This window comes from Lolium rigidum, chromosome 2 (genome assembly GCF_022539505.1).
Source record: "Lolium rigidum isolate FL_2022 chromosome 2, APGP_CSIRO_Lrig_0.1, whole genome shotgun sequence".
Lineage (NCBI taxonomy): Eukaryota > Viridiplantae > Streptophyta > Magnoliopsida > Poales > Poaceae > Lolium > Lolium rigidum.
The window spans coordinates 137,076,070-137,092,678 of record NC_061509.1 but is presented as its reverse complement, the minus strand read 5'-3'; the positions used below and the strand labels follow the sequence as shown (position 1 = coordinate 137,092,678).

Here is a 16,609-nt window from a genome sequence, read left to right as displayed (position 1 = left end):
AACTCGCAATGCGCCCATCTCCGATGGTTATGGTGGTAGCCGCATAGAAGAAATTCATATCCGCGTCATCACAAGGGTGGTCCGTACCAATCAACGTCTTAGAGGGATCTTTCCAAACAAGCCACGGCCACCTAAGCCTCAAAGCGCTCGCAAATTTATCCAAGTCGATGATGCCGAGACCACCTCTCTCAATCACAGCCCTCCTCACTCGAACACGAACGCCCAATCCGTATGCATATATAAATACGGCGTTGAGCGCCTCTTGAGCTCGCATCTCGCAGTGTCACTCACCCAGTAGCCAGTACCGCAGAGAACTAACAACAGATTCCACCCAAAGGACACCACCTACCAGGTCACAGGCATGTACTCCTCCCCGGGCTGGGCGGTCGCGCCGGCAGTCTCCACACCCGCCGCGCCGACTATGTCGCACGGCGCCACACTCTTGTCGGTCATGTTCCTGCTGTTTCTGACCTTCGCTCTCGTGATCTTCTTCCTCAAATACTACTTCAATACCAACTTCCGGCCGGGGCCGAACGGTGGCGTGGTGGCGGCTGGATACAAGGGCGCCGTCCCCGCTTGTCTGTGAACCCCACAGACGGCGCCAACTGTCGAGGGTACTCCTCGCCAATGCCCTCCGATAGGGGCTTAGGGTTGACGGAATCCTGCAAGCTGACACGAGACATCGGTTCACAGACAAGCGGGGAGAGCGATTTACCCAGGTTCGTGGCCCTCGATGAGGTAAAACCCTTACGTCCTGCCTGTCTGTTCTTGATTATGATGATAATGGGTTACAATGGGGTGCCGAATAGTTCGGCTGAGATCTCGTCGAGATGGCTATTGCTATGGTGACCTAGCTCTAAGCTTTTTCTGGCTAAGATTGCTAAGATCGATTCTGTTCCTCGGCAGCCCCTCTCCTGGCCTTTATATAGGAGGCCAGGTCTCAAGAGTCCTAACCGAGTACGACTAGGTTTACAGTAGTTTAGATCCAATCTTTCCTTGTTTGTTCGCTTCCTTGTCTTGCCCGTCAAGGGATCCTCTAGTGCGCCGACTTAGTGGCCCATCTCGCCTTCAAGTATCTTCATGGGCCTCCAATTTGTCAATATCAGATAGGGCAATACTGGTTAACCAAAGGGTAATGCCCACGTCAACAGTCGCTGCCAATCACGGTGTACCGCGCGGCGGTGCCAAAGGGCTCCACCGCGGAGGACGTGAGGGTGGAGTGTGTGGTGTGCCTGTCCGAGCTCGAGGACGGGGAGGAGGCCAGGTTCTTGCCCCGGTGCGGCCACGGGTTCCACGCCCAGTGCGTCAACACCTGGCTGGCATCCCACTCCACCTGCCCGCTCTGCCGTGTCACCGTCGCCAAGCCCGACGCGTTGCTCAAGGCGTCGACGAGTCTCCCTCCCGTATCGCCCGAGCAGGCGAACTATGCTGCGAACCTGCCGGCGAGTGTGCTGCTCGGGGTTTCAGACCAGGCCACGCTCACCGCGGTGACGTCCGTGACCTCTGACGAAGGCCAGCCGAGACCCTCCGGCCTGGCCACGGAAGAAGTGCTGGTGATCGACATTCCGGATTCGAGGACGCCGGCGACACCGCGCGACGCGACCAAGACGCCGAGCTCGCCGAGCCTCAGGACGCTTAGGAGGCTGTGGAGCTTTGGGCAAGGGCCGTCGGGGCCGACTCCATCCTGTTGCTGGGGAACAGGCAGCGGATCACCAGGCGCTGAGCAAGTTATTAACATCGCCTGCGCAACCCCGAGAGCGCAGCTAGTGTAGAACCGAAATTGCCAGCTCAGTACATATATATATAGGCATTACGGGAAAACACATCTTTGGCTCTTTGCCTAATATGGCAGTGAATTCAGGGTTTAGGGTTTTTGGAGGGGTTTAGGGGTATCGGAGCGTTTCATATCGCGTCGATGCACCAGAAACGCGTTTGGGTTTAGGTAGTACATGAAGATCAAGATGATGCATATCAAGTTGGTGCATATAATATAACACACATGTAATTGCATAAGATCGCAAATTAAGTAGTACATGCATGAAGATCGATCTTCATGCATAGTGGTACTCTCCGAGGCGTACTCTATATATGTCTATTACATGTAGCATAGTTGTACTCTCCGAGTCAAACTATATATGTAACATGTACATCTTCATTCATAGTGGTACTCTGCGAATGGTGGTAAGACGTCCCGAAGGAAAAATCCCGCCAATTCCTCGCCTATTTCTATGAAGCGGTCCTCGATTGAGATCTTGTTCCGCTTTCTTGCCAACTATAAAAGAATAAGATACAAATGAATACATGAGCTATGTGTGTGTGTATATATATATATATATATATATATATATATATATATATATATATATATATATATATATCAAATCACAATCAAACAACTATTACTGAAACTCAACACAACTTATGATAAGAAAATAAATTTGTGAATATTGTTTTCGTACCTCTTTATTTCTTTCATTATTCTTTCTCTCGCTGACAATTCTGTGGATGTACTCGCAAACGTAGAATCCACAGAGATCGGTCCCTTGTGGTTGTTGCGGGCATTTCTTTACAAGAATATAATTCAATCAAACAATAGTCAAGTATGATAAAGGTGTGTGGACCTAGGTAGTACTACTTACTTTCGCACGCCATCGCAGCTTCGGTGGCCGTTCATGGGACTTATCTTCCTTGATGAAAGTTTTCCATACGCTGCCCGACAAAAGAAAATGCATAAAAGAGTTATCAATTAGTTGATAGCAGGAAATTAACGAAACAAACCGATAAGAATTAAAATTACCTTCTGAGCATAAAAAAAGAAGACTTGTATAGGTCCGAATTTTTGCTTAGTGAGTCAAATACTTCAACTTCTCCATCGTACATTTTGATGACGAGAAGAATAAAGTGAAACCTACGCACGTTTAAATATGTAGTGTCATATATATAAGTCATTAGTTAAAATTTTGACATACGGTGAGCAAAATATAATGTGTTATAAGACAGTAAGACTCACCGGAAGTTGTAAGGCCAAATTATTAGCCTTTTGTCACGTTGTCGCTTCAAAAACCTTAGCAAAGTCTCCGGTGTATCCTTGTTATAGAGGGGATCTTCTATGGTTTTAACATGCATTGTGTCCGGGTCAATGAATCCAATGTTCGTGATTTCGTCCCTTTTACATTCGAGCATCTTCGATCTGCATAATATAGCGCACAAAAGATTATAATTTGCAGACAATGAACGAGTTGAGCTAAAGACTTCTCAAATTAAATAAATCACTTACAGACAATAGCAACTGATGATAGATTTGTCGAGGGCCTGGAGATTGTATAACTGGAAAAGCTCGCTGAAGTCAACGTTCACACAGTATTCCTGGAAGTAGTGCTCTTTCCTAACTCGCACCATGATAGTCTCGGTCACTCCCTTTGAGGCATTAAGCTACCACGAATGCAAGTTGCGCATACATGTTGGTACCTTCCTGAGATTCTCGACCAAATCTTTCCCTTGAACAAATTTATATGCTACTTCAGCGATGGCGTAATCGGTTGTGTTTTGTCGAAAACTCTGAACGGCCTTCCCGTCAAACACCTTGAGAAGGGGGACCGATTGAACGGGTTGTTATCCGAGCTGGTAGACTTGGTGTATCCCTTTTATCTCCTTGATACCCGATTGAACGGGTTTTGTCGCCTCGATCATCTTGTCATACGACCTTTCAATAGAACGCCTATAGTCAGATGGCGGCGATGGTACAGGGTCATATAGATTCTCAACGGTACGCACAACTTTCACCGGATCTAGTGTCTTCTCGAAAGGTATCTCTGGCACTTTCGGTGCAAAAAAGGCTCTCAGCTCGGACTCAACGGCTTCCCTGTTTTCCTCGACACTTTTTTCCCAAGGTAACTTCTCAATGGGCGGCTGTGGTTTCTCCTTTCTAGATCTCTTCCTAGGTGGCGTACCGTTCCGATTAACGGGCGCTGTCTTACGCGGAGGATCTCGAGATGTTGGACTCACGCTGGGGTCCCTCTCAGGTAGGTGTGGACTTGGCTGCTCATGAGGACTGCTACCAGGAGGAGTCGATGGCATTTGCTGCTCATGTGGAGGAGTCGGTGGCCTTTGCAAAAGGATGATGTATTTCTTCGGCCATAGGGCGAAACCGTGCTTGACATCGGCCAGTGTCCTCTCATCGTCACCTCTAGGAATATCAAGCTCCACTGTTTCAAAACCAGGAACAACTTCATCCACCCCGACACGAACTCAGCCAGGTGGAATGGGCATATGATGGTGCGTTGCTCCATCTTCACTTGGGTACACATATCCGACCGCCACCTTAACGGACGCGGTCCTGAATAGCATATGTAGCTCGCAATCTGTCTTCTCCGTGACATAATCCATGGGGTAGCTTCCTCCACATCCATCAAGATGCCAGGAACCCACACTGCTTCTTCGCTGAGATGGGGCAGCATCGGCTTGTGGATCCTATAGAAACAGCGGATGACCAGGTGCCCTCTGATTTTTCTCAAGCGCCTCCACCCTATTTAACAATTCCGTTAACGTGTCGGCGTCCTTCTTCTTCTTTCGCGAATGGCTTCTATAAGTGTCAGCGCTGTCCAGCCACGCTTCCTTCATGGTGAGACCTGGGCGAGCTCGTACCCGTCCAACGTGTTCAGGATTCCCCAGAGCGAGTGTCAGCTCATCATTCTCTCTATCGGGAATGTACTCTCCCTTTCTGACCTTTTCAATTGCATCTACAAGCTTCGGTACGATTGCCTCAATTTTTTTCTTCCATTTTCCCTGCGCAACGATCAGCCCTGTCTTTGGGTCCAACCCTGCCCCATGCGCGAACAACCAGAACTTGGACTGTTCGGGCCAGTCCCATGTCTGTGGAGTGATTCCTGCATTCATCAGTTTATTTTCAAACGCTGTCCACTTCGGAATGGCAGTTTTGTAGCCACCTGACCCCAAATGATACCAAAGTTTCTTCTTTGAAGCATTTTTCGTATTTGTGACCGACCGGGACACAAAAGTAGACGATTGCTTATACCTCTTAAATGCGGGCCAATGATCTTTTATCTTCACTAGATTATCATCGAATACTGGATCTTCATTCTTATATTTGTCCCATAAATTTTTCTTCCAGCTCTGGAATTGTATGGCCATCTTCTTCCATGTCCATTCCTTGACTTTATTCTTCTGGCCTTCCGTCTTGTCTTCCGGTAGGCTGAATCGTGTCAGTAGCATGTCCCAAAGAATTTTTTTTTCATCTCGTCGTTGACATAACTAGCACCAGTCTCCGCATTCTTCGGCTTATGCCACTCTTGAATGCTGATCGGTACATGGTCCCTAACGAGAACTCCGGATTGATTTTTAAATTTGCGGCAGTGCTCTTTGGGATGCTCCGGTTCACCATTATCCTTAAATGCCGTGAGGGCTAACCTGCCCTCACCCTTTAGCAGTTGCGTCGAGCCTCGTTTTGTTTTAACAGACTTGCTCGATGATCCAGAAGGCTAAAAGAAAAAAATATTCGTTAATAAGTGCAATACAAATAAATGAATGCATCTAGGGATGAACATAGACTTCATACATAAATATACACCTCACCGGAGTTTGTTATGGACAATTCGTTGTCTCTTCTAATTTGTTCAGACTCAAGTCCCTCGCCGAAATCATTCAGAAAGTCTTCGAACTCGTTGTTGTCATCTCCATCGGGTTCCGTACCACGGGCACCCTCATAGATCAATTTCTGCACCGCTTCTTCCCCCTCCTCATCTCGGACGAAGGTGTCGTCCTCCATACCTCAATGTCACTACAAAATTAAGAAAGCAATTATTTCATTCATCATATCATGCTCATAACAGATTGAAATGAAGAAAGCAATAACCCTAACCCTAACACTCGGCACTCCTCCTCTCGCTCTTCTCTATTTCTCTCCATCTCTACTCGGCGCTCCTCATCGATGTCGCGGCGGCACCGTGATACGTCTCCAACGTATCTATAATTTCCGATGTTCCATGCTTGTTTTATGACAATACCAACATGTTTTGTTCACACTTTATATCATTTTTATGCGTTTTCCGGAACTAACCTATTGACGAGATGCCGAAAGGCCGAGTTGTTGTTTTCTGCTGTTTTTGGTTTCAGAAATCCTAGTAAGGAAATATTTTCGGAATCGGACGAAATCAATTCCGGGGATCTTATAATTTCGCGAAGCTTCCAGAGCACCGGAGAAGGGCCAGAGAGGTGCTAGGGGGGGCCCACACCACACCCCAGCGCGGCCAGGGGGGGCGCCCCCTATAGTGTGGGCAGCCCGTGGCCCCTCCGACTCCGATTCTTCGCCTATATAAGCCGTCGTGACCTAAAAACATCGACAGAAAAAACCACGAGACGGAAAACCTTCCAGAGCCGCCGCCATCGCGAAGCCAAGATCCGGGGGACGGGAGTCTCGTTCCGGCACCCTGCCGGAGTGGGGAAGTGCCCCGGAAGGCTTCTCCATCGACACCGCTGCCATCTCCACCGCCATCTTCATCACCGCTGCTGCTCCCATGAGGAGGGAGTAGTTCTCCATCGAGGCTCGGGGCTGTACCGGTAGCTATGTGGTTCATCTCTCTTCCATGTACTTCAATACAATGATCTCATGAGCTGCTTTACATGATTGAGATTCATATGAGTTTTGTATCACAATTCATCTATGTGCTACTCTAGTGATGTTATTAAAGTAGTTCTATTCCTCCTGCACGTGTGTAAAGGTGACTAGTGTGTGCACCGTGTGGTTCTTGTCTTAGGCTATGATCATGATCTCTTGTAGATTGTGGAGTTAATTATCATTATGATGGTATTGATGTGATCTATTCCTCCTACATATGCATGAAGGTTACGGTGTGCATGCTATGCTAGTACTTGGTTTAGTCTATTGATCTATCTTACACTAAAGGTTACTAAAACATGAGCATTATTGTGGAGCTTGTTAACTCCGGCATTGAGGGTTCGTGTAATCCTACGCAATGTGTTCATCATCCAACAAAAGTGTAGAGTATGCATTTATCTGTTCTGTTATGTGATCAATGTTGAGAGTGTCCACTAGTGAAAGTGTAATCCCTAGGCCTTGTTCCTAAATATCGCTATCGCTACTTGTTTACTCGTTTCTATCGCGTTACTACTGCTGCGTTACTACTGCTGCGTTACTACTGCTACCATATTACCACCATCAACTACACGCCGTTACTACTGCTCATATTTATTCATACCACTTGTATTTCACTATCTCTTCGCCGAACTAGTGCACCTATTAGGTGTGTTGGGGACACAAGAGACTTCTTGCTTTGTGGTTGCGGGGTTGCATGAGAGGGATATCTTTGACCTCTTCCTCCCCGAGTTCGATAAACCTTGGGTGATCCACTTAAGGGAAAACTTGCTGCTGTTCTACAAACCTCTCGCTCTTGGGGGCCCAACACTGTCTACGAGGAAAGGAGGGGGAACGTAGACATCAAGCTATTTTCACGGCGCCGTTGTCGGGGAGGAAAGGTAAAAAGGCACTCATACTTCGGTTCCGGGTAACGAGTACTTTTCCGGCGCCATTGTGTTTGTGCTCGAAGCTATTTCCTTTAGATCCTGCAATTGCATCTTTTTGTTTCTTGTTTTTATTTTCACTAGTTAGGCATAATGGAAAACAACAAAAAATTTAGTGAGCTTTTTAATCTTTTTCCTGATTTAGAATTGTTTGGTGCAAACATTAAAAAACCAATGGAACCTCATTTGCATGCTAGTAGCGATGTTATTAGTATGAATGCAATTACTGCTAATGCTATGGAGAAGTCTAAGCTTGGGGAAGCTGGTTTTCATGATCTTTTTAGCTTCCCATCTTCAGGTGAGAAAATTTGCTCGATAATACTTTATCTCCCATATGCGATAACTCTAATGATGCTTGTGATATTTTAAATGCACCTACTGAAAGTACTCCATATAAAATACCTATGAAAATTATTGAACGTGTTATGGATAACCGCTATGAAGGGGATGGAACTGTGCATCCTGGAGATCATTTACTGTTTTTGCATGAATTATGCGGGTTATTCAAGTGTGCAGGTATCTCTATGGATGAAGTGAAGAAGAAATTATTCTCTATGTCGTTGATCGGTAAAGCGGCGCATTGGCATAAACTGCTAAAAGATGAGCATTCTCTTGATTGGAAGGATATTGTGCCTCTATTTTATTCTAAATTCTATCCTCCAAGTGAAATTCACAAAGACCGAAACCGAATATATAATTTCTGGCCTCATGATGGAGAGAGTATTGCCCAAGCATGGGAGAGATTGAAGTCTTTAATGCTCAAATGCCCCAATCATGAGCTTCCAGGTAATATCATTATTGATAATTTCTATGCGAGACTTTCTCTTCAAGATAAGACTTTGCTTGGATGCTACTTGTTCCGGATCATTCACGCGCAACAAAGAAGAGTTTAAAAGGGACCTTCTTGATCGGATTAAGGAGAACGCCGAAGATTGGGAGAACGACAAAGGTAAAGAGTCAGGTATAAATTATGATTATGAATGCATTGAAACTTTTATGGATACCGATAAATTTCGAAATATTAGTGCTACTTATGGTCTTGACTCTCAAGTTGCTGCAAATCTTTATAAAGCCTTTGCTTCTCATTTTGAATTTCCTAAAAAGAATTTTGATAAGTATCATGAACCTTTTAAAGAGGCTTGCATGAAGAATGAAATTGTTGTTAATTATTGTAATGAGCATGCTCAAACTCCTAAGAATGTTATTTCCTATAAGCATGTTAATTTTTGTGGAATACATAGACCTTGTGGAGTTAATCAAATCAAAGATGAATATTGTATCCATCATGCTAATGAAAAAACTAGAAAGTGGTTTAGGGCTCTAGATGATCTTGGTAAAAAAGTTTGTGCCCTCTATCCTTTTATTTGTGAAGTTTGCCATGAAGTGGGTCATTTTAATTTTCAATGCTCCTCCAATGATAATTTGAACCCAATGAGTGCTGCAAATTTGTATTGTGATGATGAAATTACTCCTAATCAGCATGATGAACTTACTTTATTTTTGGGGTGTGAAGAATTGTCGAGAAAAATCTCTTTGTTACATATGAGTGATCTTGATATCGATGATGTCCTGCATGGGTGTTTTTCTTATTGCATTGATAATAGTCATACAAATACTTACATACAAAATATTTTAGAAGATGACACCTTACCAAAATATGATAGGACCGCTGTGTGTTTTCAACTAATTAATGAAAAGGAGGGATCCTCCCAAGTTTCTTCCATTGTTTCTGAAAGTAAATCAGGTTATGCGGACAAGCCACCCAAGCCTCTTCCTCCTAAAGAAGGGAACGCGGAAAAGGAGGAGGAGAAGAAGAAGAAGAAGGGAACGAAGAAGAAGAAGAAGAAGAATAAGGGGAATAAAAAGAAAGAGGTAACAACATATCCCCGCGTATATGAGATAACGATAGGTAACCGTAAGTATGTTGCTCCTGATGATTATTGTGATAATGAATCTGAGTACGATGATCTTCCTATACCCTTTACCCATATTAATGATCATGATTTGGAAGAGCACATTAACTTTGATGTTGGAAATCTCTTTGGTACTGATTATGAAAGTAATGATGATAGCATTATTCATGTCTCCTCAAACGATGATATTGAAAGCCCTAAGCTTGGGGATGTTGTGCTCAAAGATCCTATACTTGAGACCTCTACTTTTAGTGAAAATGATGATATCACATATTCTGGTCTAGATAATCGCTATAGAGATGGATATGACACATGTTACAATTATCCTTATGAAACTTGTCATAGTTATGATAGGCTTACCAAAAACAATTTCCTTAATATGCAACTTGTTTACCATGTTCAAATTCTTGATAATAATCCTGCTCCAATTACTATTAATGAGAATAATTCTTCTTATGCCAAATTTAATGATACTTTTATGCATATGAACCATGATAAGAATGTTTTAAGTGATGGGTATATTGTGGATTTCATCAATGATGCTACTGAAAGTTATTATGAGAGAGGGAAATATGGTTATATGCATCTTAATAATATTAAGTTTCCCCTCTTTATGTTGAGAATCTTGAAGTTACTCGTGTTTTATCCTCTTATGCTTGTCACTTTGTTCTTCATGAATTCATTTGTGTACAAGATTCCTCTTCATAGGAAGCATGTTAGACTTAAATGTGTTTTGAATTTGCCTCTTGAAGCTCTCTTTTGCTTCAAATACTATCTCTTGCAAATGCATCATTAAAGCTACTTGAGCCCATCTTAATGGCTATAAAGAAAGAACTTCTTGGGAGATAACCCATGTGTTATTTTGCTACAGTACTTTGTTTTATATTTGTGTCTTGGAAGTTGTTTACTACTGTAGCAACCTCTCCTTATCTTAGTTTTATGTTTTGTTGTGCCAAGTAAAGTCTCTATGGTAAAGTTGATGCTAGATTTGGATTGCTGCGCAGAAATAGCATTGCTGTCTGTCACGAATCTGGGTCTAATTCTCTGTAGGTAACTCAGAAAATTATGCCAATTTACTTGAGTGATCCTCAGATATGTACGCAACTTTCATTAGTTTTGAGTTTTTCCATTTGAGCAAGTCTGGTGCCATTTTAAAATTCGTCTTTACGGACTGTTCTGTTTTTGACAGATTCTGCCTTTTATTTCGCATTGCTTCTTTCGTTGTGTTGGGTGGATTTCTTTGTTCCATTACCTTCCAGTAGCTTTGAGCAATGACCAGAAGTGTTAAGAATGATTGTGTCACCTCTGAACATGTGAGTTTTTGATTATGCACTAACCCTCTAATGAGTTTGCTTAAAGTTTGGTGTGGAGGAAGTTTTCAAGGGTCAAGAGAGGAGGATGATATACTATGATCAAGGAGATTGAAAACTCTAAGCTTGGGGATGCCCCGGTGGTTCACCCCTGCATATTTCAAGAAGACTCAAGCGTCTAAGCTTGGGGATGCCCAAGGCATCCCCTTCTTCATCGACAAATTATCGAGTTCCTTCTCTTGAAACTATATTTTTATTCGGCCACATCTTATGTACTTTACTTGGAGCGTCTCGTGTGCTTTTGTTTTTGTTTTTGTTTGAATAAATGCTTGTGTGGGAGAGAGACACGCTCCGCTGGTTCATATGAACACATGTGTTCTTAGCTTTATCTTTTAGTGTTCATGGCGAAGGTTAAAAGCTGCTTCGTTCATTTTTATATGGTTGGAATTGGAAAATGCTACATGTAGTAATTGGTATGATGTCTTGAATAACTTGATACTTGGCAATTGTTGTGCTCTTATTTAAGCTCTTGCATCATATACCTTGCACCTATTAGTGAAGAAATACATAGAGCTTGTTAAAATTTGGTTTGCATGAGTGGTTTCTCTAGAGTCTAGATATTTTCTAGTAAGATGTTTGAACAACAAGGAAGACGATGTATAGTTTTATGATGCTTGTAATATGTCTTTTATGTGAGTTTTGCTGTACTAGTTCGTACTTGTGTTTGCTTCAAACAACCTTGCTGGCCTAAACCTTGTATCGAGAGGGAATACTTCTCATGCATCCAAAATACTTGAGCCAACCACTATGCCATTCGTGTCCATCATACCTACCTACTACATGGTATTTATCCGCCATTCCAAAGTAAATTGCTTGAGTGCTACCTTTAAAATTCCATCATTCACCTTTGCAATATATAGCTCATGGGACAAATAGCTTAAAAACTATTGTGGTATTGAATATGTACTTATGCACTTTATCTCTTATTAAGTTGCTTGTTGTGCGATAACCATGTTTCGGGGACGCCATCAACTATTCCTTGTTGAATATCATGTGAGTTGCTATGCATGTCCGTCTTGTACTGAAGTAAGAGAGATCTACCACCTTCATGGTTGGAGCATGCATATTGTTAGAGAAGAACTTTGGGCCGCTAACTAAAGCCATGATTCATGGTGGAAGTTTCGAGTTTGGACATATATCCTCAATCTCATATGAGAATAATAATTGTTGCCACATGCTTATGCATTAAAGAGGAGTCCATTATCTGTTGTCCATGTTGTCCCGGTATGGATGTCTAAGTTGAGAATAATCAAAAGCGAGAAATCCAAAATGCGAGCTTTCTCCTTAGACCTTTGTACAGGCGGCATGGAGGTACCCCATTGTGACACTTGGTTAAAACATGTGCATTGCAAAGATCCGGTAGTCCAAGCTAATTAGGACAAGGTGCGGGCACTATTAGTATACTATACATGAGGCTTGCAACTTGTAAGATATAATTTACATGATGCATATGCTTTATTACTACCGTTGACAAAATTGTTTCATGTTTTCAAAATAAAAGCTCTAGCACAAATATAGCAATCGATGCTTTCCTCTTTGAAGGACCATTCTTTTACTTTTATTGTTGAGTCAGTTCACCTATCTTTCTCCACCTCAAGAAGCAAACATTTGTGTGAACTATGCATTGATTCTTACATACTTGCTTATTGCATTTGTTATATTGCTTTGCATTGACAACTATCCATGAGATATACATGTTACAAGTTGAAAGCAACCGCTGAAACTTAATCTTCCATAGTGTTGCTTCAATGTCTCTACTAAGAATTTATTGCTTTATGAGTAACTCTTATGCAAGACTTATTGATGCTTGTCTTGAAAGTACTATTCATGAAAAGTCTTTGCTATATGATTCAATTGTTTACTCATTGCATTAACATTGTTTTGAATCGCTGCATTCATCTCATATGCTTTACAATAGTATGATTAAGATTATGTTGGTAGCATGTCACCTCATAAATTATCTTTTATCGTTTACCTACTCGAGGACGAGTAGGAACTAAGCTTAGGGATGCTGATACGTCTCCAACGTATCTATAATTTCCGATGTTCCATGCTTGTTTTATGACAATACCAACATGTTTTGTTCACACTTTATATCATTTTTATGCGTTTTCCGGAACTAACCTATTGACGAGATGCCGAAAGGCCGAGTTGCTGTTTTCTGCTGTTTTTGGTTTCAGAAATCCTAGTAAGGAAATATTTTCGGAATCGGACGAAATCAATTCCGGGGATCTTATAATTTCGCGAAGCTTCCAGAGCACCGGAGAAGGGCCAGAGAGGTGCCAGGGGGGGCCCACACCACACCCGGCGCGGCCAAGGGGGGCGCCCCTATAGTGTGGGCAGCCCGTGGCCCCTCCGACTCCGATTCTTCGCCTATATAAGCCGTCGTGACCTAAAAACATCGACGGAAAAAACCACGAGACGGAAAACCTTCCGGAGCCGCCGCCATCGCGAAGCCAAGATCCGGGAGACGGGAGTCTCCGTTCCGGCACCCTGCCGGAGTGGGGAAGTGCCCCCGGAAGGCTTCTCCATCGACACCGCTGCCATCTCCACCGCCATCTTCATCACCGCTGCTGCTCCCATGAGGAGGGAGTAGTTCTCCATCGAGGCTCGGGGCTGTACCGGTAGCTATGTGGTTCATCTCTCTTCCATGTACTTCAATACAATGATCTCATGAGCTGCTTTACATGATTGAGATTCATATGAGTTTTGTATCACAATTCATCTATGTGCTACTCTAGTGATGTTATTAAAGTAGTTCTATTCCTCCTGCACGTGTGTAAAGGTGACTAGTGTGTGCACCGTGTGGTTCTTGTCATAGGCTATGATCATGATCTCTTGTAGATTGTGGAGTTAATTATCATTATGATGGTATTGATGTGATCTATTCCTCCTACATATGCATGAAGGTTACGGTGTGCATGCTATGCTAGTACTTGGTTTAGTCTCGTTGATCTATCTTACACTAAAGGTTACTAAAACATGAGCATTATTGTGGAGCTTGTTAACTCCGGCATTGAGGGTTCGTGTAATCCTACGCAATGTGTTCATCATCCAACAAAAGTGTAGAGTATGCATTTATCTATTCTGTTATGTGATCAATGTTGAGAGTGTCCACTAGTGAAAGTGTAATCCCTAGGACTTGTTCCTAAATACTGCTATCGCTGCTTGTTTACTGTTTTACTGCGTTACTACTGCTGCGTTACTACTGCTGCGTTACTACTGCTACCATATTACCACCATCAACTACACGCCGTTACTACTGCTCATATTTATTCATACCACTTGTATTTCACTATCTCTTCGCCGAACTAGTGCACCTATTAGGTGTGTTGGGGACACAAGAGACTTCTTGCTTTGTGGTTGCAGGGTTGCATGAGAGGGATATCTTTGACCTCTTCCTCCCTGAGTTCGATAAACCTTGGGTGATCCACTTAAGGGAAAACTTGCTGCTGTTCTACAAACCTCTGCTCTTGGGGGCCCAACACTGTCTACAGGAAAGGAGGGGGAACGTAGACATCACACCGCCACGGACTCGGCTCCCCTCCTCCTCTCGCTCTTCTCTATTTCTCTCCACCTCTACTCGGCGCTCCTCATCGATGTCGCGGCGGCACCGCCACGGACTCGGTGCCCCTCCTCCTCTCGCTCTTCTCTATTTCTCTCCATCTCTACAGTACGTGCCGGCTAGGGGACGGTTAGGGGACGGCGCTCTCTTCTCTCTCTCAACTCTCTCACACTCTAAAGGCTGCGGATGGCCGTCGTGGCCGCTCTGCACGCCACCAGCTCGACGCGGCAGCGGGCGGCATTTGTGTCGGCCAACGGCATCCTCGTCGACCTGCAGGGCAGGGGCTCGCGGGGGGGCACACGGCAGACCAGGGGCACGCGGGCGGGGCGCACGGCGTGGAGATGCCCCGGCGAGCTCCACCTAGTCGCCCACGGCAGCGGCCGCACGCACGCCCTCCGACCCCGCCAGTACTGGGCGTCTCCTTCCTCGTTGGCATTTCGTCGAACGGGTGGCGGGTACGCGAGGGGAGGGCGGCAGCGAGCGCCATGCCGACAGTCAAAGCGCGCGCGGGCTCCTCCCGGCGAGGCGCGCGACGACCAGGGAGGCGAGGCGAGGGAGGCAGTGGCGCGTGGAGCTGCGGGCTCCTCCCGGCGAGGCGCTGCCGGAGGGCCGACAAGGGGGAGGGTTAGGAGCGCTCACCTGCGGGCAACGGCGACGGCGGCGGCGCGTGGAGCTGCGGGCGACGGCAGCTTGGCATGGCGCGGGGAGCTGCGGGCGATGGCAACGGCGACGACGCGTGGAGTTGCGGGCGATGGCGAAGGCGGTAGCGCGTGGAGTTGCGGGCGACGGCGCGGGCGATGGTGGCTTGGCGTCTGTGGGCGTCTGTGGGCGTCATGGCCGCGCGCGCCTAAGTTAAGTGCAGGGGAGGACCTTTGGTACCGGTTGGTACCACCAACCGGTACGAAAGACCTTTGGTACTGGTTAGTGGTGGTCTTTTTTTGTTTTTTATTTTTTATTTTGTTGTTTTCTTTTCTTTTGCTGTTTCTTTTCTATTTCTTTTTTCTTTTCTGTTTCTTTTCTGTTTCTTTTTTCTTTTCAGTTTCTTTTTCTTTTTTCTTTTCTTGTATGTTTCTTTTCTTTTCTATTTCTTATTTTCTATTTCTTTTTCTATTTCTTATACCTTATTTGATGTTTCTTTTTCTTTTCTTTTTTCTTTTATGTTCCTTTTTTTCTATTTCTTATTTTTCTATTTCTTATTTTGCTATATCTTTTCTATTTCTTTTCTATATCTTTTCTTTACTCCCGCCGTCCGCGCGGGAAAGTTTCCCGCCACAACGCCGCGCGGGAGAAAAAATGTGGGAAAGAAAGGGCGGGAATAAAATTTTATTACGATTGAACTCGAATTAAAAGTACATAGCTCAATTGAAAATTAAGATACATGGCCAGATTCGACTGTTGGAGTCATTCAGTCATACTCGTGCCTAGCCCTATAGTAGTCGCCACTGTAGTCGTCGTAGTCGCCGTCATCATCGTCGCTGGCATCGGGGTCGCGGTAGTCGAACCTCGGCGGGTGAGCACGCGTGGGCTGGGACTGAGGGTAGCGCAGGCGGGGGCCACAGTAGGCCATGACGCCCTGGAGAGTCCGGTCGCGCCACCACAGCCGACGGCCGGCCTCGTTGAAGTTCGAACGAGGTGGGCCGTCCTCCTCGTGCCTGGCAAGCGCACTCTCACGCCAATTGATGAAGAATCTTTCCCAAGTCGGACTGTAGTCGGGATGCCACTGGGGATTCCTCCGCTGATCTGGCGTGAGCTCGAAGTAGTAGTGGTTCGTGATGGCCATCTCGCGCGCCACACCTAGAGGGACAGGAGGGACCGGTACGCCTCCGACGCTCAGCAACCAGCCGGTCGAGACGCGGTAGCCCAGCGGGCAGGGGTAGTTCGAGGCGCAAAGCGCCCCCGCCTCCCGGGGGGTTAGAGATACGATGGAAGCCATGGGAGAGAATGATGAGGTTTGCAGATATGAGTCTAGATGTGATATGTAAATGGATGCCAAGCCTACATATATATAGTGAAAAATGGCGGGATGACGGAGGCGGGAAGACAGAGGTGGGAACCGGTGGAAAGCGCGGGAAGAAAATAGGCGGGAACGCAATGGCGCGGGAAACTTAACCCTAACCCTAACCCTAACCTTTAGTATCGGCTGGTGAGTGCAACAGGTACTAAAGGTGGTTTTTCTGTCATGTAACGAAACTGTCGGTGGGATA

At 45.1% G+C, this 16,609-nt stretch overlaps 1 protein-coding gene across 1 annotated transcript; it reads left to right on the top strand.

Moving 5' to 3' along the window:
- The first annotated feature begins 361 nt into the window (after positions 1-361).
- On the top strand, positions 362-1,772 carry LOC124690149 (E3 ubiquitin-protein ligase EL5-like). Its single transcript, XM_047223577.1, has 2 exons — positions 362-574; positions 1,152-1,772. Exons 1-2 carry the CDS (start codon positions 362-364, stop codon positions 1,770-1,772), a joined length of 834 nt encoding a protein of 277 aa, XP_047079533.1.
- The last annotated feature ends 14,837 nt before the right edge of the window (positions 1,773-16,609 follow it).

Excerpts from the sequence above, each read along its gene's own strand:
- LOC124690149 (XM_047223577.1), top strand. The coding sequence starts at position 362 with ATGTACTCCTCCCCGGGCTGGGCGGTCGCGCCGGCAGTCTCCACACCC. Across the intron at positions 575-1,151 it reads GATACAAGGGCGCCGTCCCC|TCGCTGCCAATCACGGTGTA; the intron begins GCTTGTCTGTGA and ends CCACGTCAACAG.